Raw genomic sequence first — 26,712 nt, forward strand, 5'->3', positions numbered from 1 at the left:
CATATCTACAAAAATCACATACACATGTACCCTCCTTATTTTTATAAAAAAATATCGTCTAATAATAATAATAATAATTTGCTAATTAGATATTAGGATCCTAATAAAACAACCAAGGCTTTTAAGCCTGCAACTATTTTCCATAAATTAAAAAAACAAACAAAAAGAGACTTTAATAAAAACTGTAAGGCATAGCTCAAAATCAAATAAAATAGCTCTTCAAAATAGTTTTAAAGGACTCAAAGTACTATAATTTAGTGGTTTCAAAATCAATAAAATACTAATTTAAATATACATTCCTAAGTTATGGTAATAAACAAAATGTAAACTAAACATGTGCGATGCTTAGAGGACAATTGAGTCATTACTCAATTCTCCAATGCCTTCCCTTATTACCGATCAAAAACTACACCTAAAAATTATAAGAGGTAACGTATCAGACCAACCGTTTCAATAAGATATGAAAATTTTAAATATATCAACAAACTAGTTCAAAATCTCATTTCAAATTATCTTTTTTTTTTAATAAGCATGGATAAACTTCATTCAAAATAGAAGAAAACTCCAAGAGGTACATGATGGCAACCAAGGCCAAAGCAAAAGAGAGCCACCTAAGAAACAAGGAAAAACAAAAAGAAAAATACATAGGAAAAAACAAAACCAAAACAAAGAACAGAAGAAACACAAAAATGGTACCACCCCAAAGACTCAGACTCCTATCTGTATTGGCACCTTAAAGAGATTAGAGTCAATGGGGATACTATGACAAATCTTTGCCAAATAATTAGCCTCTTTATTATCTTCCTTAAATGTAAAATTAAAATTTATAGATCAATTTCTACAAATTAATTTCCTAGTAGCCTCAATGATATTTTGGAAAGGGTGGTCAGTATGGTTATCTCTTGTGATGGTGGCAATAGAATACACACAATCACAATAAACTTTCACATTCTTGAACCCTTTTTCCTAACATAGTTCCAAACCTATAAAAATACCGCATATCTCAACCATAGCAAGAGGAATATGACCTAGCTTTTGATTAAAGCCCAAGATCCAATTACCCTTAGCATCCTTTAAAACCACACCATAGCTACTTAAACCATTTGCAGTAGTTGATCCATCTGTCTCTAGTTTGATAAAATCAGTAGGTATCTTGCTTGTATTCCGTACCCATCGTTGTGTAGCAACTTTATTTATTTGTTGTCCCATCTTTAAATCAGCTGCCACTATATGAATAAAGCTTGAAGGTTCTGCAATTGTGTATTCATTATTCTCTTGGAAGAGAATAGTACACCTATTCACAGTATCTATTTATACATAATATATTTTACAATACTAGTTTACAAATAAAGGAATATTACTTGTTCGATTCAAAAGTATAACAAAAAGTCATACGAATATGTTATGCCATCCCTGGCCCTCCTTTTTATCTCTTATCCAACTTATCCCACTAGCTAGAGACTAGTTTGAGGACACACCCAACCAAAAGTGCATTACTAGCAAGATTAAACTTCTCTCCTTAAAAGGAGATGCCAAATGTCCCATAGTCTCAAACTAAGAAAAAGGAGCCCTAGCAAGAAATGTCAATTGCGAGGTCCTTGGTAGCTTATCATGTGGCCAAAATAGCAACAAAATCCCCAACACTTCTCCCATAATCATATCTTCCCTTATACTCTCCACAATTGCATCACATCCATAAGGTTCCAAAACACACAAACATGCTTAAATATATATATATATATATATATTTCTTATAATATTTCAAGTATTCATAAGCATGCTTGAAAAAATTCAAATAATCCTAAATAACCATTTCTACAATATGATTCATTAAACAATATAAATTAGCATGTTTGAAAAGGAACAAAATAATAGATAGGTTCAAGTTATAGCTAAGCATGCTAGACAATTTCAAAAATATATTTTTAATCAATGATAAATCAAACAAGCCCTAAGTGGGTGCAATATTTCTAAAATAGCTTGTGTGTGTGTGTGTAATATTATAGCACAATAAAAAAATAATTATTGTCACCTCTTTTTCAAGCTAAAATTTATATGTTCCATAATATTCACAGAACTACCAACACAAATGCTAGTTTACAAAAATTAATAATAATAAATATATTATTTAATAAGTCTTGATAATTTATTTTATTCAAAAATTTACTTTGACTGCTCCTAACATTCCCTATTTAATATCTAAATTATTTTATCATTTAACTTAAATTAATTTATATACATTTTGTCCATTTACACCTCTATAAAATTAAAAGAAACCCCTTTATTGTAAAATTTTTCCCAAAATACTCAAATTCTATCTTTAAAGTTTTTCCTATTCAACTTATTTGTAAATAAATGTAATGTCCAGAAAAAATTTCTAATCCATTAATTCTTAAATTATTATTTATTTATCGTAAGTCTCTTAAAAACTGCTTTAAAGATCTCAAAATCAATGAGCTGGACAAAACCCACGTATATAAACTCTTAATTTAATTTTTTTTGGCTATTTTAACAGCCTAATAATCAATTAAAAACACCTAATAATTTTCAAATTTATCTAGCTCTAAATTTATTTTTCATATCAGATCTAAAAAATATCAAAAAGAAAAAAAAAAGATGAAGATTTGGATCACTTACTTAATTTTTAGAAGCCTTGAAATCCACGGAATTAAACTTCGGAACCCGACAACACTCACTACGATTAACTCTCTGAGTCTGAATCTGCATAGGAACTACGCCCCATATACGCCGCTGACTGAAAAGAAGAAATTGGGATGTGACAGCACACGTGTAAAGTTTTTATATGTTGTTAATTTTCATTTGGTCACAGTACTGTAGGCTTCATTTATCTAACAAAAACAAATATGGAATCCTTTTGATCTAAGTAACTGCTTCATCTGGATAATTAACTAACAAAATGGTGGGACACGTTAATAATTGCCAGCCTGATTCACACGCCAACAATATCTTATATGCTTTTCTTCACGACTTGATCATGATCAATTATATATGTAAAATGCAGCAAATATATTGGAATGAGTTAACAATATGGAAAAAATTTTACATGGACCAAAAATACTATACTCATACTTTATCCAATAAAATTATATGAATTCAATCAAATAAAAATTAATGTGTCATTGTTGTTAAATAATTTTTTTAGTTTCTTATCTTTTCTCTCTTTATCATTATCATGAAGAGAAAAGATAATAAATTAAAATAATTTAAGATGACATAAATGTGATGTAACATGTAAGATTAAATGAATTTCACATAAATGTGATGTAACATGTAAGATTAAATGAATTTCACATGGCATGGCTTCTTCTTTTTTTTTGTGTGGATGAATTTGGAAAAAAAGAAAAAAAAAATATGGCATGTTTTTATTAAGTGGTATAAAAATGACGTGGCCTCAAAGATATCCTTAATTCAACTCACAGGCCCAATTAATTATATTTAACAATCCAAGCAACCTGGATGGTTATTCATGTATATATATAGAGGGCCTATAATCAAATGATAATGATAGTCACGGACGCTCCAGCTCCCTACCAAGTTGCAACTTGGACGTCATCTTTAGATTTGTGTAATTAAAAAACCATTGAACGTCACACAAGTCATATAGACCATAACATTTGTAATTGTTAACTAATTCACAGCTTGAGAAAAATGTTACGTGTTCTTATTATATTTATAAGTTATTTTCAATATTTTTATTAAAATCAAAAAAAATATTAAATTTCATTAATTCTATTTAAAAGTTCAACAAGTTTTTAACGTCATGATTATCAAATATATTTACTTTAAAATAAAATACACTAACATTTATAACTCATTTAAATTTTAACTGAGTATAATTAATTATGAAAAAATTAATTAATATAATTAATTATGTCATAACATGATCATGTTTGGATATTGTTTTTTTAAAATTGACTTTGACATAATTAAATATGTTTGGATGATCTACTCAAAATAAATTTAAGATGCATAATTCACCATAAAGGATATTGCTTTTGAAAATATAAATATTAAAAAGTTGTATATAATATTATCAAATTTGTTAAACTTTATTTAAAAAGTAAAATTTATTATTTAACTTATAGAGCTAATTAATTAATAGATATTTAAATTATATTATATTGTAATATTAATAATTTAATTTTGGTTAAAAAAAAAAGGGATTGAATGTGTTAATATATCTAAGAGACTAAGATGTGGCTCAGGTTCAAGGATCGACTAATGAGATCCGGAAGAGAGCAAGAGCGAAGTGGGACATCATAGAGTTCGCCTTCTAGTTGATGGTTGGTGCCGGGATCTTCGGGCTCACTGGACCAACCATTGTGTTGCCATATATGTTGCCTCCGGCATCTACTCCATGCTCTTCACATGTCTTCTACTACACTAAATTTGCTGTAGAAATCCATGTTGCAGGCGAGACTGAAGAAACTCATGTGCTTCAAGTTAAGGTTTAAGGGTATATTGGGTATATCCGGGCGGGCGGAAGTTTCTAGCAAAGAATAGATTCTGAAAGTTACACCTCATTAATTGATTATGGGCTAAATGGAAGTGTTTGGGTTTTTTCTTTTTGTTTTTTTTTTTTTACCCAAACCAGGGTTTTAGTGCCAATAATTGATTATATAGGCAAATTCAAACACAAATTTAATAAATTTTTTTACATTTAATAAAGGTAAAATAGTAAAAATGAATATAATAATTGTTGAAATACTTTATAAATAAAATCAAAATAAATAATCTTTCTTTACCTTATAAATAAGATCAGATGAGCAATTGAACCTTTATTTTTAAAAAAATGTAGACATCTTTTCATTTGTGCCTTTGAATTTTTCTAATAACATGTGCATATTATTTAAACATAAAGCATTTAAAGACAAAGAATGTTAAAAAAAACACAGGTATAAATGGGGGAAAATATAAAATTTATGCAATGTCATATATTTTGAACTAATGGATGCTTCTATAAAATGATTTATATTGTAGTTTGGAGGGAGAATATAACAATAAATTGATAATTACGAAATGTTTTTTTAAAAAAAAATGAATGAACAAATTTTTAGTATGGACGCAATCTAAGCTCTGAGTGATTGTTAAATGGGGTCAGGAAAATTGTATTGGGCCGTCTATCCTTTCGGCCTAACCTTGCGCAACCGAAAAGACGAAGAAAATACGTTAGGTTCATAAGCTCCGTACGACATTGTCAATCACATTACTTATGGAATTGCAGGTTGAAAAATAGTTTGACGTTGTGTTTTGACTCTTCACTTGATAAGGATAAAAGAATCTTGAAAGTTAAAGGCAAAGTTGTGTTATTGTAGAATCAGTGTCTGTATGTGGAAGAAAAAAATGAAATAATTGAAAAGGAATAGAAATAATGCAATAAATGAACGTGGATTGGTTGCTACTACTCCAACCATTGAGTTGGTTTATAAGTAAATAAATATGGAGGAGATGTGAACATGAAATCAGAGAACATAAATAGAGGGGGAGGAGGGTCGTTTGGTTCTCATGAAGTCCTTTTAAATGTGGCTGTTCTTGGGTCTCATTTCATTGAAATCTCTTGAGCCCCACTTCTTTCTCACTCCCTCCAAGCCATAAATATATAACATTTTTTTGAAAACCTTGTTTGTCTCAAAATATAGAGTATTGGATAACTTTTATAATTATTTTTCTTATTATACTCCTACTTTATTTATTATTCTTTTTTAAAAAGTGATATATTTGAATTTTAATTACTATTATTAAAGCTCTTATATAGATTTTTAATTAGAGCATAATTGAAAGAATGTAAAATTTTAAAAAATTAAAATTTCAATTAACATTTTTTTAAAATTATGAACTAGTTACTAATACTCTATATTTTAATTTGGACAGAGCATGTTTTAATGTCTTGAGAATGGCCTTGTCTCTCCATTTCAGGTCCTGACAGAGATGGCTAGAAATTACTTCCACAGATCCTTTTTTTAAATCATTTCATAAAAATTAAATAGTTGTTATATCATGCATTGCGTAATAAATATAAGAATATATTTTGGTGGATATTGAAAGGTTTTGTAGCAAATTAAAGCTGAGGATTCCCCTACTCCTTCCCTCTAATTTATTAAATACCAACCAAATACGGGAAGGATAATAACTCTCCTCACCTTTCCTTCAAAAATCTCTAACCAAACACTCCCTAAGAAATGTAGTTAAAAATAATTTGTATAATTAAAATGGTAGAAAATTATCACTATTTTTAATTAAAAGCAATATATTTTAATTATTTGTAATTTGTATAAAGTCTTTCTATAATATAATTAATAAAAGTATTCGTGAAACTTTTATTTTTTAAATAAGTGTAATATTCCTTTGGTCAAAAAATATTTTTTTAAATGAGTTTTTTTTTTGGGTTGAAAAATGAGGGTTGAAGGGGAGAAAGTAGGCAAAACATATGACTGATCACATGGATGCAAAAGAAGAAAATCCCAATAGGAATTGCCATTGGCCAAGTAGGTAGGATGGAGGCTTAGAGAGGAACTAAAGCCTTGTTTGATATACAGGCCTTAATTTAAAAAGATCTATATTGAAATTGGGACTAGCATTAGTAATGGGAATGAGAGTGATAAGGAAGTTTTAAAATTATATTTAGTATGGAGTAGTATTGATAGAAAATACTTTCTATCATTTTATTTTATAATTAAACATAAATTATAAAAATAATATAATACCCCTTAAATTAAAAAAAAATTGTAACCCTTGCTCTTCCAATCAATCTCCTTCTCAGCTTCCCTGCAACCATGGCAGCGCAAAAGGCCACTACCTTTGCTCTCTGACCATGCACAAAAGCTCTTTCCACCACTCTAGCCTCCTTGTTGTCTTCTTCCTCTACTTCTTATTGCCCATCATGACTCTCCTCTCTCTTCTTCTTAGTATTTCCAATGTCTTGCTTTTCGGTCAATGCCGATTCCTCTTCCCTCTTCTACTTCCTCAAGATAGACTTTGGAACAATAGCCTTAACCTCCTCACCCATCTATGAAAGAAAATAAATATACAAAGTTTGATTACAATGAAATAACAAGGATGATTTAGGCTAAAACATTTAATCATATGGAAAAATAAAGTAGACACTATCAAACTTGGACAAGATTTATTCAAAAAATTTTAGTAGGCCTAACGAGGCAATACTCATCAATTTGTTTCAAAGCAAAAACATAAAGTGAACCAAAATAATAGATAGAACCCATAAAATGAAAGAAGAAAACAAAGAAAATGAGTGTTATCAATGCTAATTTTCTCATCCAAGCTAAGTAAAAGACTAGAGGAGATTGACGGAATCAGGACTTTGTCAATGATGGGGATGAGTGTTTTGCCAGCATTGCGAAGAAGATTGACAAAATTTAGAGGGGCACTTTTGTCTGAAATTATTATGAACAAGGATGGCTTTGTCTCATAATTTTCCAATCCCAAGACAAATTTTTAAATATTAGATGGAGGTGAGTTTGAGTAATTCCTTCTAAGTGGTACTAAGCAATCTCAAGCTAATCTCAATTACTCATACCAAGCATACCAAATTGGGCCATTCCTAATATAAGTCTCAAATCCAACCCTCCATTCATTCCTACCAAACAGGGCCTAAGTATGGTTAGTTGGTGGGGTCAACTTAATTATTTTTTATCATATATTAAGTGTTTTCCATTATAGGTAATTATATTCATGATACCATTAAATTATTATTTTTTATTATGGTCGCAACATAAGCTTGGAGCGATTGTTAAATCAGGTCATGAAAATTGTATCGGGCTGATTATCCTCTAGGCCTAACCGTACACAACCGAAAAGATGTACATTTTTGGGCACACAAAAACCATTGGAAAAATGACAATCAAGTTTTAAAGAAAGTAATTTATTTAAGATAAATCTTAAGAGATTCAAAAACTCCACATAAGTCCCATAATCCTTCAGTGATCATAACTAACAAGCAATAATACTCAATTACCCTTATAAAAAATCCTAATCATGCACCAGTATTATGATGTTCTCTCAAAAACTCATGCTCTCGAGTCTCGAACCTAAATACATCCCTTTTGAAAACAATAGTGTGCCCTTATTCCTTATTTCTGACGTCTCCTCCTCTATCATCATAGTGGGTAGATACAACCACTAGTTCTGCCATCTGTTGTTCACTACTTAATGCTATCAAGCTTCAATCCTCTGAATCAATGGAATGGAGGAGCCCTTTAGTGATTTATTTGTTCTATGAAAGAAATAGAAGCATTTGGCCTAATCCTAATACTCCGAATCAAGGACCAATACTAGAAAAGAGAAGCTACTCATTTTAGATCTGCAACTTGAAGATATGTACTTTCTGAGTATGTAGCATGCATTGTAAAATAAAAAACTATTGAATTCGAGAAAGAGTTGCAAATTATTATCATTGAAGGAGTGGAAGAACTATTAAGTTCTTAAAAAAATTATTCTAGGAGATGGCTCTAGTAATTTGCAATTAAGATACCAAATTTTATAACTATCTTATAAAAAATTTGTAATTCATTCTCCAAATTTTAGGTGAAAGAACTATTAAATTATTAAACTTGTAAAGCTACCAAATTATTTTAAGACAACGATTCAGTAATTTGCAATTTAGATACCAAATTTTGCAATGTCATTATGCATAATTTGCAACTCCTTCTCGAAATTTTGAGTGAAAGAACTAATTCTTAAAGTTATTATTCTAGAATATAGCTCCAATAATTTGCAACTCAAATACCAAATTTTGCAACTTTCTTATGAATAATTTGCAACTCTTTCTCGAAACTTTGGTTAGAAGAACTATTGAATTATTAAACTTACAAAGTTATCAAATTATTTTAGGACAATGCTCTAGTAATTTGCAACTCAGATACCAAATTTTGCAACTCCTTCTCAAAATTTTGAATGGAAGAGCTATTAAATTCTTAAAGTTATTATTCTAGGAGATGGCTCCAGTAATGTATAACTGAGATATCAAATTTTACAACTTCTCTAAGTTTAATTTGCAACCTCTTCTCAAAATTTTTAAATTTAGTAATTTACAATTGAGATACTAAAATTTTGAAAAGAAGTTGTAAGTTATTCACAAAAAAATTGTAAAATTTGATATCTCAATTGTAAATTACTGGAGCCATCTCTTAGAATAATTTTTTTAAGAATTTAATAGTCACTCCTTTCAGTGATAATAATTTGCAACTCTTTCTTGAATTCAATAGTTTTTTATTTTACAATACATGCTACACGCTCAGAAAGTGCATATCTTTAAGTTACAGATCTAAAATAAGTAGCTTCTCTTTTCTAATATTGGTCCTTGATTTAAGGCATTAGGATTAGGCCTAGTGTTTCTATTTCTTTCATAAAACAAATAAATCACTGAAGAGCACCTCTATTTCATCGATTTAAAGGATTGAAGCCTAATAGCACTAGGTAGCACACAATGGATGATGGAACAAGTGGTTGCATCCACCCACTGTGATGACAGAGAAGGATATGTCAGAATAAGGAATAAGGGCACACTACTATTTTTAAAAGGGACGTATTTAGGTTCAAGACTCGGGAGCATGGTTTTTTGAAAGAACATCATAATAGTGGTGCACAATTAGAATTTTTTATAAGGGCAATTGAGTATTTTTGCTTATTAGTTATGATCACTGAAGGACCACAGGACTCATGTGGAGTTTTTGAATCTTTTAGGATTTATCTTGTGTATAAATTACTTCCTTTAAGACTTCATTGTGATTTTCTCAAAACCATTAAGTTGGTGAGCTTTGAAAGACGTTCTCAATGTTATTGGATGGAAGCTTGGAAAATAGTTTCATATGGTGTTTTGCCTTTAAAAGAATAAAAGAAATAAAATTTAAAATAAAATAAAATAAATGTTGATAGTTCGAGTATGTTTAAGCTCATGGCTAAGTTTCAGTATGTTGAAGAAAATGAATGAAATAACTCAAAATAAATAGAAATGATACAATAAATGAGCATGGGTTGGTGAACGGCCAACCGTTCAGTTGGTTTGTAAATAAATAAATAAACAAATAATGAATGGATAAAAAGAATTAGTGAGAATGATGGAGGAGACTTCAACATGAAATAAAATAATATATGACAAATAGAAGGGGAAGAAGGTGGTTTCTAGTTGCAGGTTCATGTAGAGTCCTTTTAAATGCCATTGTTTATGGGACCTAGTTTAGATGTTTATCACGATGAGCATTATATTGCTGTAATGAAATTTGAATCATTTAAATTTTAATTTAAATAGTTTAAATTTAAATAATTATGATATATTTTTATTTTTATATTTATTAAAATAAAAATTCATAAAAACTAAAATAATTGTAATAAATTTTTTATTTTTAATATATTTTAGATTTAATTTAAAAATTCTAATTTAATATTAAAATTTTTATAATTTTTATATATTAACTATACAAATGTATTTTGCATAATTCAGATTTAATCTAGTGTTACTTTAACCTGTACAAAGTATATTTGAATAGTTAATATATATATTAATTATAAAAATTTAATATTAAATCATACTTTTTAAATTAAATCTAAACCATCTTAAAAATAAAAAATTATTTTATAATTTTTATATATTTTTATTTTAATAAATATAAGATATAATAATTTTTTAAATCTAAATGATTTTGATTTTATTACAGATGAGCATCCAAGTTTATTTATGAGTCATTTCATTGAAATCTTGTGGCCCCACCTTTTTTTTTTAAATTGGGTAGGAAGACAATTATCTAATATACCCACTCATCTACTCATATTTACACTCCTTCCCCATGAAAAGGAAACTCACACACCCTCCCACGAATTGCCCATTTTTGGCTCGAACCGGCACCTTGCTTGTTAGTGGGGCATTGGTGCTATTGCGGGACGAGGCCATTGGCTCGAGCCTTGCTTCTATTTTATATTTTAGTACCCATTTGAATTTTAATTACGTATAATAAATTATAAAAATAATTAATTAAGTGATAGATTTTAATCATAATTAATTATATTATAACTAAATTTGTTTGGATACTGTATTTTAAAATTGATTTTAATAAAATTGAAGTTGTTTGGATAATTTAATCAGAATTAATTTTAACTATATAAATTACTATATAATTTAATTCTTAAATATCAAATATTAATTTTTTGAGGATACAAAGTTTGAATTTTATCAAAAAAAATAATAAAAAGAATTTAATTTTATTTTTATTAAATTATGTGCTTTTTTTTGTAACTTTTTTTTGAGCATTTCTTTATAATTTTTTTCAACATTTTTTGAAAAACTTTTGGTAGAGGCTCATCGATAGCTTTCCAAAATAATCGATTTTAACTAAAAAATTCAATTATGGGTTGTTTCAGGTGCTTGGATAATAGCTCAAAAAAATTGATTTTTTGAGTCAAAAAATCGATTTTTTGAATATACGCGTGTCCAAGCAGACACTTAATGTCTTGAAAATGGCCTTGTCTTTCCATTCCAATCCCTCACATGCTTGGCAGGAAATTGTTCTTAAAGATCAACCTATATTCCTCTTAATCTTAACTACTTTACATTAGTGATTAGAAATGATTTGTATCGTTAAAGTTAAAATATATTTTTAATTTTCTAATTTTATATAAAATTTTTAATTTTATAAAGTGTCTTTTTAATTCTTTAATCTTAACATTGTTAATTTTAAATGATTTTTTTTATGTCACTCATTGTTATCCTAAAAAAAATTAACTTAATATGTTAACATTTAAAAATATTTTATCAATATTTGATAGTTCAATGTAAAATTTATTAGGATAAGACTAACAATGTTAATATTAAAAAATTAAAAAAATACTTTATAAAATTAAGGAACTAAAATAAAACGTTATGTAAAGTTAAAGAACTAAATGTATACTTTAATCTATTGTTGAAATGATAAAAATTATCACTGCTCTTTAAAATTATTTTTTAATTAAAAGTAGTCTATCTTAATTACTTTTAATTTATTTTTTTATATAATCTTTCTTTACAATAAAATCAATGATGGCATTTGTGAAAAAGAAAATTTAAGGTCATTAACTTTTTGTAAAGTATCATTTTTTTTTGAACCAGGTAGAAAATATCTTATAATGTATACCGAGAGAAGTATAAAGTAAGAAAATATAAGGTATGAATAATGATAATAATGTTTAGGTTTCCTTAACTCCAAAGGTGTAAATTGGATTTGGTCCCCTTACTTCATGTTTTAGTTTCCATTTGACCCCTCCAATTATTAGCGCCAGGATTTGTGACTGCTTGAGTTCAGTCTTAATTCCTTAATTATAAACGTGGGGCAAAAATAACTAATTTCTACTTATCAAAGAATGGTAATTTATATCCTTGATCTTGTGAAAAGGACAATATTTACGCTTTTTGGCTCTTCAATAAAATAAATAACCATAGTTAAAAACGATGTACTAATAAGTAATAACACACTGCAATTAATTATCAGAAACTCAATTCTCACAGAGCATTATGAGACCAACAGCAAAATGAAGGAAGGGAATGATTGAAAAAAATATATATGAATATTATATGTTGCTCTATATTTTAAACAAAACAATGTTTCTAAGAATTGCTTTATAACATGTATTTATTAATATGAATTTCGTTTAGTAGAAAAGATTTTCTCATAATATGATAAATTAATATTTAAATTTTTATTAAAAAAAGTATCTAATATTCAACCACATCTCAAACAATATTGCGTTTGTTAGTAAGACACTTGTGTATAATTAAAAATGTTATATTATCCTTAAGTTAAACTCATATATGATTAGATGGTAGTGATAAATATTAGACAATTTATAATCAAAATCAAAACATCTTTATAGTAGTAGTATTAGTAAGATTAAGTTGTTGTAGCTTATTTTAAAAGAATTAATATCAATAATCAATATGAAAGTGCCAAGTTTGAATAATATTTCTCCTTGCTGCCAAAAAAAATCAACATAGTAAGTGTTTTTGAAGAGGAGAAGGTTGGCATATGCATGGTTGATCACATGGATGCAAAAGCGGAAAACCAAAATTGGGATTAGCATTGGACAAGTAGGTAGAACGGAGGGCTGGAGAGAAATTAAACGAAGTATGGTGGTTCATTGGTGTGGTCTTGTTCATCAGTCTGGCCAGTTAGTTCTCCTACCCCAACGGTACGCATTTAATATACCCCACCCTTCATAGCCCTGAACCACCGTTTCTCACTCTCATTGTGATTTTGCTCTCTTTCTCTCCCTCGCTCCTTCCCATTCAGGTAACCCAACGTTTCCCTTTCTTTTTTTCCCCTTTCGCTTATTTCTTCTATAATCCCAAGTTTCCTCAATAATTCACATCTTCTTTGATAATCAAAGTTGGCCTGTTCGTTTCTTGCTCCCCCAGCTTTTCGGGGTTTCTGGATTCAATATTGCTTCTCTGAAAATTGCAACCTGTACATGGGCTTTAGTTTTGAAAACTTTTTGGAACTTCCGGTGCTTCCTATTGTGGCCTATTTCGTTAAGATTTATATCCGGCGTAGCTTGTATTTCCGCTGCCTCGTTCATTGGGGTTGTGAATCTTTTAATTGTATTCTTTATTTCCAGCCGCTGCTTCTCAGGGATCTTGCGTAGAACCGTCCACAGATCGACTGAGATTGTTGCTAACACTGCTTCGTTAAGCGGGACTGTTTTGGATTGAGGATGAAGGTCTCAGTGGTTTTGCGGGGTGGAAGAGAAATCCTTAAAGGAGGCCTTGATCTCAGTGATTCGGTATGCCGCCTTGTTCCCAATTTTACCCCTCTTGCATGTTACCTTTTTAGTTGTGAGCGAAATGGGTGTTGTAATTTCTTAGTTGAAATTCATTTATTCAACCCTCAGTACTTCCTTTCTTGTAGATTTTTAAATGCACACAACTTTCCGAAGTTACCGTTCATGATTTCTCTCATTGTTGCTTTGTTATAGGCGACTGTAGCAGATCTCCAGGAGGCAATTCATAAGCGAAGTGAGTGAACCATGTGCTTTTTCTTTGTTAATTCTGCACATAAAATTGGATCGACTTATTCATTTCATATTTTGTTGTCGTTATCTGAAAAGTTTAAGCCTATAAGGCTTGAGATGTCACCTAAATTGTTCTTTGCTTTTTCCATGGATAGTTTTTGTGATGGCCATAGACCATTAAATTTATAACTTATCTGGTGCATTCTGTGTGATGATAAACTTCACTACGTGTGCTGGCCTGATAAATCTGTTGCTATTTCACTGTTCTTTCTAAAATTACCTTTGAAATTCAAGTTGAAATATTTCTTCTTCTAAAATTTAAATGATGGTAAAAGATTGTTGAGTTTATATTATTACTCAAATAGATACCAGTTTTGAAGTTCCTTTGGTCGTGCGGGAGAAAGTTGAATGAAGTCCTCTTACCTAATATACACGACTAAGAGGTTTTGATGTCATTTACAAGATCTACAAGGCTATTTCTAGATTTTGAACTAGCCTGTCTTTAATTATGGACTATCAAAATGTCAACTTTGGAACCTGAAGCTAATTCATTGCGTTTCATTTCTGCTGCTATCAATATACTTTGTGGCCTTTGCTACTCCATCTTAACATCTCTCTTGGGAAAAAATATGTTAATCTTTCAATGTATCAGTGTCTAGGTCCAGTAGCATTGGATAATTAACATGATTCATATGTTTCATATTAACAGCCAAGAAGTACTACCCATCAAGGCAGCGCCTCACCCTCCCTGTCCAACCAGGATCTAAGGAAAGGCCTGTTGTCCTTAGTTACAAGAAAAGTCTTAAAGACTATACAGATGGAAATTCAAACAACTTAACTGTAGTTTTCAAGGACTTAGGCCCTCAAGTTTCATATCGCACACTTTTCTTCTGGGAGTATTTGGGTCCTTTGGTCCTCTACCCAATGTTCTACTACTTCCCTGTCTATGAATATTTTGGATATAAAGGGGAAAGAGTCATCCACCCTGTGCAGACTTATGCCATGTACTATTGGTGTTTCCATTACTTCAAACGTATTATGGAAACATTTTTTGTCCATCGTTTCAGCCATGCAACCTCTCCCCTTTCAAACGTGTTTCGTAACTGTGCTTATTACTGGACATTTGGCTGTTATATTGCTTACTATGTGAACCATCCTCTCTACACCCCTGTAAGTGATCTTCAAATGAAGATAGGGTTTGGGTTTGGGATCCTCTGCCAAGTTTCGAATTTCTATTGCCATATTTTGCTGAGGAATCTTCGTCGGCCTGAAGGGGATGGTGGATATCAAATCCCACACGGTTTTCTTTTCAACATTGTTACCTGTGCAAATTATACAACAGAGATCTATCAGTGGCTGGGCTTCAACATTGCAACGCAGACTGTCGCAGGTTATGTTTTCCTTGTGGTTGCTGCCGGTATCATGACCAATTGGGCCCTTGCAAAGCACAGGCGTTTGAGGAAGGTCAGTCTCCCATGCTCATTGTCATGATAATTTGTGAGAGCAAATTATACATAGTTTACCTGAATGCACTTGCTTACTATGAAATATGGACGCTTAAACAGAGAGAGAGGCGTTTGTGTTCAAGGCATGCTAAATATGATGCAACACTAAGAAAAAAGATTACTGCACTCCTTAAGTTTATGTGTGTTCTTGTGTCCGTCTCCATGTTCTGCAGTCTGCACATTTACGTGTCGGTGTTTGTATGTATTAACCTACCTGTGAAGGATCTATAGCTGAATATACTTGAGTATAATATCGTAAAGCAATTTTAAAAATTAAAAGTAATTTCATGTCTGTATTTTAAAAGAAAAAGGTAATAAAAAATATTAACAGTTGAACAATGATTATGAAGACATAACAGATATAGCCAAAAAAAGAAGAAAAAGAAAAGAAAAGAAAATCCTTTTCTTTCATTTTATGGAAGGGGGCGAGGGTCAGATGTTTAGTTGTCGAGTATGCTAAGCGTATAGATCAAAGTGACGTATAGGATGAAGCTTTGTCGCATCCCATCAGTGGACCAAAAAGACATTTCCCCCTTTAAATAATTGTTTAGTCTTTGCGTATTATTTTACATATAGATTACATCTGATCTTTGATGTTGCCTGTAGCTATTTGATGGAAAGGAAGGAAGGCCCAGGTATCCTCGTCGATGGGTAATATTGCCTCCATTCCTGTAGAAGCCATGGCCATTAATGAGGCCATTAATGAGGCCATTGCTTCTTGTTGCTCATCTGGATGCAGAAGTCTAGATTTGTTGCATGTTGAAGTTACTAGTTGTCAGACATGAATTTTCTCAGTTTCTCATTAAATTTTATATATGAAGTTGGCTCAATTTGTTAGAAGTTTTTATTTGTTTGGCTTATTCTTCAGAAAAAAATTGTAATAATTTTCAGATCAAGCTAGTGGGTATTTTAGTTGTTGTGTTGTGCTGATCATGATTTGAGGCTGTTGTTTAGCTTATTAGCTGTCTGGTGGGCTATCCTCTTGACTGGGAAAATGAACCTCTTGGGCCCATGCATTCTTGGCTTAGGATTGATCCTTTGTTCTCATACTGTCAGTTTTCTTTCTCTCCATTCATGGTTGCAGTTCTGTAATCAGCTCTCTCTCTCTCTCTCTCTCTCTCTCTCTCTCTCTCTCTCTCTCTCTCTCTCTCTCTCTCTGTGTGTGGCACACATGCACACATCTCATACATAGCGCATCCCCTTTACCACCACTCATATTTCATATGCACCCACAATCATTTTGTCCGCTTGTAGTTTGAGAAATGTCAATCTGTTTTGGATATTTTGCGTTGATCGCTTCTTATACTTGCACCCTGGGTAATGGATCATGTTCAATTGGCTAATCTTAATCAATGCTTACTTGGCATTCCCTGCTGTTGACACCTCAGAGTTATCATAATTTAATTTAGGGAAAACATAATTTTAAATTCCTGTACTTTGTTTGAGTTTTGTTATAGGTATTTACATTTTTTTTTTCAGTATTCTAGATCATCACATTTCTGTTTTTCAGTGTTCTATATCTTTTTATAAGTGGTGTTATAAGTACCTATAGCATCAAAAAACAAAAATGTAAGAGATCTAAAATATTGAAAAAAATATATGAATTTATAGCAAAATTTAAGTAAAATTTAGGAATTCAAAATTATGTTTTCTTTTTAATTTAGTTACTTCAAGTAATTTTTTAAGAAATTCATGTGCAAGTTACTTTTTTTATTTTTTGCCAAATACTCTAATTTCTTTTCCAAATACTATATAACCTTACTATTAAATATTTCTTGGAATTAAACAATCATTACTAATGAAACTTGGTGTTTGACATATACTATGACTTGAAGCAAACATGATTAAAGTTGGTGTTTGAATTATTAATGCAAATACTTTTTTAGAAAGTCTAATAATATAATGCTGTTATTAATCTGAAGTGCTGAATGATTGAAATTCGAACGCCCTACATGATCTGAAATCCTGATATGGGTCTGGCTCCTGCCAATGAGATTTGTTTCAAAAATGACGACAAACTCCCATTATAAGGAATTGACCCCACCCTATCTTTTATTGCAACGTGGTCGGACGAATGAAATCTATGAGACATTTCATATTTTTTTAAAAAAATATTAATAAGATGAGTCTTCTTAGCCCAAAATATGAAATGAAACTTTGTTCAATAGGATCAGCATGCATATGCTGAAAGTAGCTCGACAACAAAATATCACACCAAAACACTCAAATGCCAATGGAAATATCTTTCGGAGTCACTGCCATCACCATGTGACCTTTGGGTGCAACTTGCAAGCGCCCCGGGGTGATCCTTGCAGTAAAATTGTTGATATGTGCTCATAAAAAAAGATCAAGGAATTACGAAATAAATGAAAATTAACTTGAGGTTATACTTGACTGCTAGCATTATTTTTCTGATAAAATATTATTCTTATTTATCGTTGACGATAAAAAAAAAAAGTAGATCTATAGTTGAAGAATCATGTGCTCAAGCTTGGACTCTTCAAAAGTCATGCATAGGACATCTAAATTCGGCAGATCCACGCTCTCTTTCACAGTTCTATTATTTATCTGTATTTTTTTTTTCTTGCGTACAGAACAGATAATGCTTTTAAAATTACAACTTTTTTTTTAAAAAAATATTTTGGCCAACAAAAGGTAATAAAAAACATAAGAAATTTTTTAAAAAATAAAATATAATCAATACGTTTCCATCTTTCATTGTGTTGCTTTACATTTACACAACCAGCTTTTCGTTAAAGTTATAATTTTTAGGTAGAATAATATTGGGTGCCTTCCAAGAGAATTTCTAATATTTTGACAACTGTCAAATTTATTTGCATATCAAGGAGAATAACATTTGCATATAATTAATAAATAAAAAGACTTTAACGCATTATTATTCTCTCGTTGAATGCCATCACTTCCACCTGTACTATTGAAGCAATTTAAACATTTTAATTTTTATTTTAAGTTTAATATTTCATTTAAAGATTTTATTTGCAAAGCGAAAAACACTATGAAAATATTTTTAGATAAAATATAAAATCCAAATTTCTTGAATCACAGTCAAATTGTTCCAAGAGGGAACAGGAAATTTCGATATTTTGTTAGACCAATATTATTCTCTCTCTTTTGCATCATTTTACGTTTTTCTTTTGGGTGATGATATATTAAAAATACCTCATTTAATTTCCCAAGTCGAACTCAAGAGTCAAGACATGGATGATGAAAGCAAATTGCCCTCAACACTAAATCATGGGTTCACTTGGAATCATTTTCGTTCAAGAGAAAATGAGTCATATTTAAATAAAGAGGATATATAATTTCATCAAAATATACAAAATATTCATAATTTTGAAAAGGGTCATTTTTAGATAGCAAGCATGAGTTTACAAGTAAATGAAATATTCATATATAATCTACACACATGATCCAATAAAATAGGCTTACTAAAGCACCAATTTCATGGAGGGTTTTTTTTTTTTTTCCTTTTAATTCAGAATATTGTTGTTCCATGCTTAAAAAGAGTAGAGAAAGAAAAAATTTAACCGAATCAACTCGTCCAAAACTCTTGACCAGATCAGTCAAAGATCAATTCATTAATTCACTAATATCATCGGTAAGCTTCGGTTATGTTTCAATATTATGAAAAAAATTAGATTGTTCACTAAAAAAAAAAAAGTTAGATTGTCGCTTTACAAAGAGTAATTATAAATATGAACAGGAAATTTATAATAAAATGCAAAGCATGAATCATTCCTCTTATCCCTATTATAGATACATAATTTTTAAATTAAAAATAATATTCATTTAAAAGTATTTTTAAGCGAAGCCACACATTCGGAATAGAAGTAATGTTGAATAATTTATTTTTTGATATTTGTATATTATGCTATATATTGATAATATATGCTCCTTTCATTAAAAATGTAAGGCTTTTTTGGGAGTTAAATTTTAAAAAAGTAAGACATTTTTAATATTTTAAAATATAAGCATGCCTTTTTTGTTTCCCAAAAGTGTTCTCATGAATAAAACACTTTATATTTATTTTTGATTGAAACATCCTATTTAATAAGGATAAATATAAAAAATAATATCAATTTAAAAATAAATAATTACTTTATTAAGAAATGAAATTAGGTTAAAAATGATTTTTGAAAAGAGTAAGTAGTAAATACTCCCTCTATTAAAGGGTTTGAATATTTAAAAATGTAAGATATTTTTAGTATTTTAAGACATAAATAATATATTTTTTTTTGAAAGTATCATTAATAAATAAATCACATTTTTTATAAATAATTCACTTTATATTTAATTTAAAGTGAAACACCTTATTAAATATAAATAAATATAAAAAGATGATGTTATTTTGAAAAGAACTAACTACTTAATTGTGAGATATAATTTGGTTAAAAATGTAAATAAGCACGGAACTTTGAGAGCTAAATTTGAAAGTTATGTTTAAATAAGAGTTTGAGTTTAAAAATTAATTTTTTTTTAAAAAATAATTTTGGGGTTTAATTTTGATGAGCTTAAAAAAAAAGGCTTGAACTTTGGTGGCCCTCCAAGCCCCCTATTCCCTAAAAGAACAATGCTAATTCAAGTATTGTGTTATTAAAATGATTAATGTTGATTCTTTTATCATTTATTTTTACATGATATTGACATATTATTTACTAGTTTTTTTAAACACGATTACTTTGTAAAATTTATTCTTTAATTTTAATTAATGTTGCACCCTATGATACACAAAATTTTTTATTATCAAATTTGATAAAGTTAATTTAGATTAAAAATTTTTTATCTTCATTTTAAAACTTGATTAAGATTATATATCTAAATTTATATGTATTTATTTATTTTATTAAATTTTTAAAATTTTTTTAAACATACAATGAACTTACAGGCTTTGCCTTACACCTTTTAAATAAAGGTTTAACTTTAAAAATTAGCCATTTTTTTAAAAAAAGTATTCAAAATTTAAGTTTTTAAAAATTAGACCCGCCTATTTTTTATCTGTAAAAATGTAAAAATATTTTTATATAGAAGGAGTAGAGTATATTTTAAATCATTGAAAGCTTCCTCAAATTATTACTAAATTCATTAATTGTTTCATTTCAACTTCTCGAAGAACGACGCTCTCGTCGCGGCATGGATTGGCAAAAATATCTTTTTAAGTTTGCCACCGCCTGATTCGAGAAGCAAGGTCGTCTTCCTCCGTGCATTGTGCTCACTCTGATTTCTCCTTACCTTCGCCACCGCTCAATTTGAGAACCAAGCTCTATTCCACATTCATGGCGTATTCCTTTTCTGCTACCCAAAATCCTCCTCCTCTTCGTCTTCACCATTCCTCTTCAACTATTCCTTTCTTGCGTTCCTCTTTTGCATCCCCATATCAAAAACCCATTCCCTTCTTCAAATCTTCTGTTTCTGCTTCGCGCTTTACTCACTACAGACCCTTCCTTTCCCTGTCACGTCCACGACTCACTTGTTCCATTAATGCTCTTCATTCTGATGTCCCTCGTCCCCACCAGGTACCGCTTTATTCTTAACAATTTTTTTATTTCCCCATTTGAGAACACCGCGAGTATTGAAATGTATTGATTTGGAATCCTTTCTGCCTGTCATGTTCTCGGTTTACTTAACGCGGGTAAGTAATTGCTGATCATCTCGTTGAATCATTTTTCTTGGACCGCTTTCTTGGTAAACAAGTATGAGTAATTTATCTTATTTTGCTGGAGAAAACTTTCCATTATTGTTTGAGCTAGTTATTTTCTTGCGATCTTGTTATGACCTATTGCATCTTGAATCCTGCATTGGATGGATGCCATTCTACTGTGAGGCTATTATGAACCTGAGTTTTTCGTGTAGTTTTTGGGCATAGTACTCCCAAAGGATCAAATCATTGCTTTAAGAAAAAATTGTGCAAAGGTTCATAAAATTACTGGTACTAAGTTACTTTATTATACTAGAACAAGCACAGTAAGAATCGAAAGTGCATGAGGTTTCACGCTTTATGCTTTCTGGGTCTGGTGGTGGATTCCTCATCTTAAGCGAGTTTATTTGGTCCAAGAAAACTAGCTTCCACTTGTTGTTTTAACTTTTGATGTATGCCTCTCTTTCGGATTTACTTGGGCAATATTTGAAGGGATCAGTGGACATTGAGCGGGAAAAAAGGTACCAGCAGTGGGATTCACTGACATCCAAGTTCGCTGGAGCAGCCAATATTCCATTTCTATTGCTGCAGCTACCCCAGATTATCCTTAATGCCCAGAATCTTATGGCAGGAAATAAAACTGCTCTCTTTGCTGTCTCATGGCTGGTAAGGCAGAGCGCCAAGTTTTAAATTAAAAGCTTTCTATGCCCCACCCCCCCCCCCAAAAAAAAAAAAACCCTTTTAAAAGTTAAAAAACGAGTACTTTATTCTAAAATCTTGCACTGAGATGAATCAATGATTTGTAAGATTTTTTCAAGACTATGCTTCAGAAGTTTTTTTTTTTTTTTTTTTTAGTAAAGACCAATTTTAGGTCTTCCTAGCTTAAGATTTAGAGTTGAAATGGTTCTTCACAATGTTCAATTTCAAGATTTATATATTTCATTAATTCTTTTGTTTGGGTATAATTATATCAGTAATTCTTTATCCCTGTGTTTTGTTTTATCAACTTAACGGGGCATGCCTTTTACAACCTAAGGCTAAAATTGGGATGGATGTCAATGCAGGGAATGCTTACCTCTTTGCTTGGAAATTTGTCACTACTATCATACTTTGCCAAGAAGAGAGAAAAGGAAGCAATGATAGTGCAGACACTGGGTGTGGTTTCGACATTTGTAGTCCTTGTTCAGCTGGCATTAGCAGAAGCAATGCCTCTACCTCACTTTTTGGCCACCTCAGTTGTTGTAGGATCTGGTCTTTTTCTGAATTTTATGAATTACTTTGGTTTAGTGAGTTCTGCAATCTGGAGCTTTTGGGAAGACTTCATCACTATTGGTGGTTTATCAGTGCTTCCCCAAGTAATACTCCATTTCCTCTGCCATTAATAATTAAAATTAAAACTGTGTGTACTTAGATGAAGGAACGAAGCCACCAACTCTCATTTATATAAATGTTATGTCTTTGCATTTCCTGCACACAAACAAACAAGTATATTGATTTTATGGTATCTCTTACTAATTATCTTTTGTTGGCAAACATTCAAATTTGGATACAGATAATGTGGTCTACATTTGTCCCCTACGTGCCAAACAGTATCTTACCTGGGATTACTGCCTTTGTGATAGCTATTCTGGCTGTTATCTTGGTAATCTTCTTGTTCCCTTTCTTTTTATTCAGATTATTAGAAGGCAATATCCTGTAAATTACAAGGTTAAAATCCAGTGGATCAGCTTGAAATGGTGCAACTTTGTACTGTCCTCAGTTTTAAATGTCTAATTTTCTGGGGACTTGAAGCAGTAAATTTGATCCGGTGCATTCACGTCATATGAGGGAAGGGATGCTACCCTGCTATAACCGTTTGACTACTGTTTCTATGATTTAGCATTATTCATATTTGATGGCTCAGACAAACGTCAGAAGCAGTTATTTCAACAACTTGTCTGAGATAATAGTAGCAACACAGCTTTATGTAATTTTTTTTTTAATTCATTTTAATGTTTTTCACTCCCCACTCTTTAACCTAGAAATTTTTAATTCAGAATTCTTGTTTGTAGATTGGGTCTTGTGTGGAACTGAATTAAATAGACTTCCTATTATGGCAACCTGTCAAACCCATCACTGCTTTGATTTGCAGGCAAGAAGTGGAAAGCTCCCTGAAGAAGGTGTCAGATTTGTTGGGCTATTATCTGGATGGACAGCTACATTTCTATTCATGTGGATGCCAATTTCGCAAATGGTAATTTGAAGATGTATGCCAGCTTTTTTCCTTGAGAGACAATTAATATTTACCTTGAATATGTAATTATGACCTTATGCTTCTCTCTAGTGGACAAATTTTCTGAATCCTGAGAACATCAAAGGCTTATCAGCCTATTCAATCTTGCTTGCTATGATTGGAAATGCACTTTTGATCCCACGTGCTCTCTTTATTCGTGATCTCATGTGGTAATTCTTCTCTTGCAACGTGCTCTCATTATTCTTGCCACTATTACTGCCACATAAAAGTTACTATTCTCTGGTTCAACTTTGATGATAGGTTCATTGGTTCTGCTTGGGCTACTTTTCTTTATGGATATGGGAATATTGCATGCCTGTACTTGTAAGTTGATCCCTGTTCATTTTTCTTTCCTGCATGCATTCTGGATCTCTTGTAGAATAAAATTAGCGAGAAAATTGCATTTTATTCCCCATGAACTTTGAGGCCTAGTTACAAATTTACTACATCAACTTTAAAACAAGACACTATATGTTTAGTCTCTTTTTAAAGTTGACAATATGATTGACCGATGTTGTATCAGATCTTAGCTTTTGTTCCAGGGAGTATATTGCATTTCTCCCTAAAATCAAAGGTTAGATGAAAACTAAGGGTGTTTTGTGATTGCAGTTTCAATATTATCAGGAAGGAATACTTCTTGGCAGCAACAGTCGGTCTGGTTTTATGGATAGGTTATTCTCTGTCTTGCAGTTCACAAATCTTTGCTTATATTTATCATTCCGCATTCAATAGCACTATTCTGATGATTTTAGTTTTGGGAGAATGACTTGCATTCTTAAAAAATTTTGCTGCCAGGTTCGTCCTTAGAAGTATAATACTTAGTTATTTTCGTTCAATAGAGCCCTTCCACTTGTCAATTATTTAATTGACGAACTTAAAATGCATACTCAATGAATTGAACCAATCTTGATTGTCTGCTAATGTATAACTTCATTTTAGGAAAAATGACAATTAAAGATTCAAAACTTAAATTAATGACAGGTAAAGAGAGAGAGAGAGATATATATATATATACATATATCTGGAAGACCATACAAATCCAGTATTATCAGTGCTTTTTAAAGTTACTTATATTTCATAAAGTTGAAGTTTGATTTTTTTTTTTTCAATATTACAAGGATGTTTTAAATTTCAATGAAAAATATCCTTTAGCATTTGAAAAACCAGGTTGCGTGACTTTAGAGAATATAACTTCAGAAAACACTAATGATATCGTATTACTACAGTTTTTGGAAGGGCTTCTAATTTGATTGTTATTTTTCCTTATTCATGTAACATGAATATGAACTTGCTGCAACCAAGCTACCGTTAGAAGCTACACCCTGTTCCCAAACCACAGTGATTTTATCTTTTTAGGTTTTTGAAAATGTGTCACATCTCTTCGAATATGTGTTGTGAAGGTGTGAATGAAGTTTAGGCTATGTACCACTTATTAAGTAGCAATTTTTATCTAAGGCAATGGAATGCTGCTACTGATTATTTCTGCTTGTGACAGTGACAACTTTCTGGAGAGACTCTTCAGTTCATGGCTACAGTTCACCATTGAATTCTGTACAGGCCTTAGTGTTTAAATCATCAAAATGAAACTGTGGACTCTGCATCCACTGAGAGTTAAAATTTTCCAGTGTGTTTGTGAACATCTATACGGTTTATCATTATGTTGTATAATTTTAGAAGAAAGGAAGCAAAAACAAGGGGAAAAGAAACGAGAAAATTATATTGAATCTTACCAAGGAGATATGTTACTGGTAAATGATAATAGACTTGTCATTGTCATACAAAACAATCCTCGTCCTTGAGCTGATCATGGAAGGCAGATTTGCATTTTGCTTATGTTTCCTTTGTTTAAAGCTCTTTTATTCTAATTATTTCAATTTGTCTCTTTAACTGAAGGAACAATAGCTTCAAAGAATGTAAGAAAAAGACAAGCATAAACTACTCCCAATCTGAAACTTGAAAAGAACCAAATTGCAACGGTGTACAAAATTGTGTTCCCAAATCTTGTTTGCTTGTTCCCTTCTCCAAATCAAAAATACAGATGCTAGTTATATCAAACCGTTATTCAACTAGAAAAACATCCATGTTCACTTATGATTCATCAACACGAAAGTAGTATTTCTATTAATTTACTAATTCATTCAATTTTAAAGGAATCAATGCATTCAATATTGAATTTTAATGAAAACATACCAAAATTAAAGATCAAGAGTGAATAAAATTTTAAAAAAGGAGAATAATGTTAGTTTTGGCTCCCAAGAATAATTCAATTAAAGCTTTTATATAAGTTAAATAGGATTAAACACGCAGAAAATAATAAAAAATTAAAGCCAAATTGAGGTAAATTTCTTAGTCATGTTAAAATTACAATGGCCAATTACCTATAGTCCTCACTCACATACTCTAAAAAGTTGAATTAAATTACAGTATCTACTCCACTGATAGAATTCAAGCTGGGTGATTTAATTGGAGAAAAGCTAAAGGAGTTATTTGTGACCGTAAGGTGCCTAATAAACTTAAAGAAAAGTTTTATAGCACTACTATCAGACCGGCAATGTTATATAGTAGTGAATGCTGAGCTCTAACGGGACAACAAGAGCATAAAGTTGGAGTAGCAGAGATGAGAATGTTACGATGGATGTGCGGACATACACGTAAAGATAAAATTCGAAATGAGCACATACGCGAAAAAGTGAGGGTGGCACCTATTGAAAAAAAAATGGTAAAAAATCGATTAAGATGGTTTGGACATGTACAAAGAAGACCAAGGGAAGCACCAGTGAGAAGAATAGAACATATAACTTTGAGTCCGATTAAGAGAGGTAGAGGAAGGCCTAAGAGAACACTCTTGGAAAGCGATCTCTTAATTAATAATATTCCTAAAAGCTTGATAAATGATAGAGCACAATGACATCTTGCAATCCATGTAGCCGACCCCACCTAGTGAGATAAAGACTTGTTGTTGTAACTTAATTTTGTTATACGAGACGGTAAAACACTGGTATCCATGGAACAACGAGGTATTAGTAAATAGTAAAGATCCACTTTGTGTAAGTGCAGGGTATCCATGAAGCTTTGGTGAAATAAATATCTTATAATTCAGAAACCATCATTCAACAGGTAAGTATCAGCAGTCGATATTATGTTATAAATTATAAATGATGATTCATGATTCAAATGAGCATTCACTTTCTCACACTAGAGGTCACTCATCCTGATAACGAATTTATACTAATACTTTCACCAAAAAGTAAAAACAAAGCGAAGCCTAC

At 30.8% G+C, this 26,712-nt stretch overlaps 2 protein-coding genes across 3 annotated transcripts; both read left to right on the plus strand.

Moving 5' to 3' along the window:
• Positions 1 to 13,054: 13,054 nt before the first annotated feature.
• Positions 13,055 to 16,607, plus strand: LOC129299081 (very-long-chain enoyl-CoA reductase). 2 transcript variants are annotated; one of them, XM_054937530.1, is made up of 5 exons: positions 13,055 to 13,191; positions 13,618 to 13,782; positions 13,975 to 14,014; positions 14,720 to 15,474; positions 16,122 to 16,607. In XM_054937530.1, the coding sequence occupies exons 2-5, from the start codon at positions 13,714 to 13,716 to the stop codon at positions 16,188 to 16,190; spliced, it is 933 nt and encodes a 310-aa protein (XP_054793505.1). In that variant the 5' UTR covers positions 13,055 to 13,191; positions 13,618 to 13,713; the 3' UTR covers positions 16,191 to 16,607. The 2 variants fall into 2 exon arrangements, with proteins under 2 accessions (XP_054793505.1, XP_054793499.1); XM_054937524.1 differs by having other exon boundaries at positions 13,133 to 13,292.
• A 4,019-nt stretch (positions 16,608 to 20,626) lies between these two features.
• LOC129301933 (maltose excess protein 1-like, chloroplastic) lies at positions 20,627 to 25,276 on the plus strand. Its single transcript, XM_054940562.1, has 9 exons — positions 20,627 to 21,049; positions 21,664 to 21,837; positions 22,236 to 22,526; positions 22,724 to 22,813; positions 23,303 to 23,404; positions 23,495 to 23,613; positions 23,705 to 23,767; positions 24,053 to 24,114; positions 24,939 to 25,276. The coding sequence occupies exons 1-9, from the start codon at positions 20,810 to 20,812 to the stop codon at positions 25,025 to 25,027; spliced, it is 1,230 nt and encodes a 409-aa protein (XP_054796537.1). The 5' UTR covers positions 20,627 to 20,809; the 3' UTR covers positions 25,028 to 25,276.
• The last annotated feature ends 1,436 nt before the right edge of the window (positions 25,277 to 26,712 follow it).

This window comes from Prosopis cineraria, unplaced genomic scaffold (assembly GCF_029017545.1).
Source record: "Prosopis cineraria cultivar Desert tree isolate PC_DT_omini unplaced genomic scaffold, ASM2901754v1 PC2, whole genome shotgun sequence".
NCBI lineage: Eukaryota > Viridiplantae > Streptophyta > Magnoliopsida > Fabales > Fabaceae > Prosopis > Prosopis cineraria.

What these genes read in the sequence shown, in the direction of transcription:
- LOC129299081 (XM_054937530.1), top strand. Translation starts at nt 13,714, where the DNA reads ATGAAGGTCTCAGTGGTTTTGCGGGGTGGAAGAGAAATCCTTAAAGGA. An exon ending in GGAGGCAATTCATAAGCGAA is followed by an intron (nt 14,015 to 14,719) that starts GTGAGTGAACCA and finishes TCATATTAACAG; the next exon opens with CCAAGAAGTACTACCCATCA. An exon ending in AGCACAGGCGTTTGAGGAAG is followed by an intron (nt 15,475 to 16,121) that starts GTCAGTCTCCCA and finishes TGTTGCCTGTAG; the next exon opens with CTATTTGATGGAAAGGAAGG.
- LOC129301933 (XM_054940562.1), top strand. Translation starts at nt 20,810, where the DNA reads ATGGCGTATTCCTTTTCTGCTACCCAAAATCCTCCTCCTCTTCGTCTT. An exon ending in TCTTTGCTGTCTCATGGCTG is followed by an intron (nt 21,838 to 22,235) that starts GTAAGGCAGAGC and finishes ATGTCAATGCAG; the next exon opens with GGAATGCTTACCTCTTTGCT. An exon ending in TTTATTCGTGATCTCATGTG is followed by an intron (nt 23,614 to 23,704) that starts GTAATTCTTCTC and finishes CTTTGATGATAG; the next exon opens with GTTCATTGGTTCTGCTTGGG.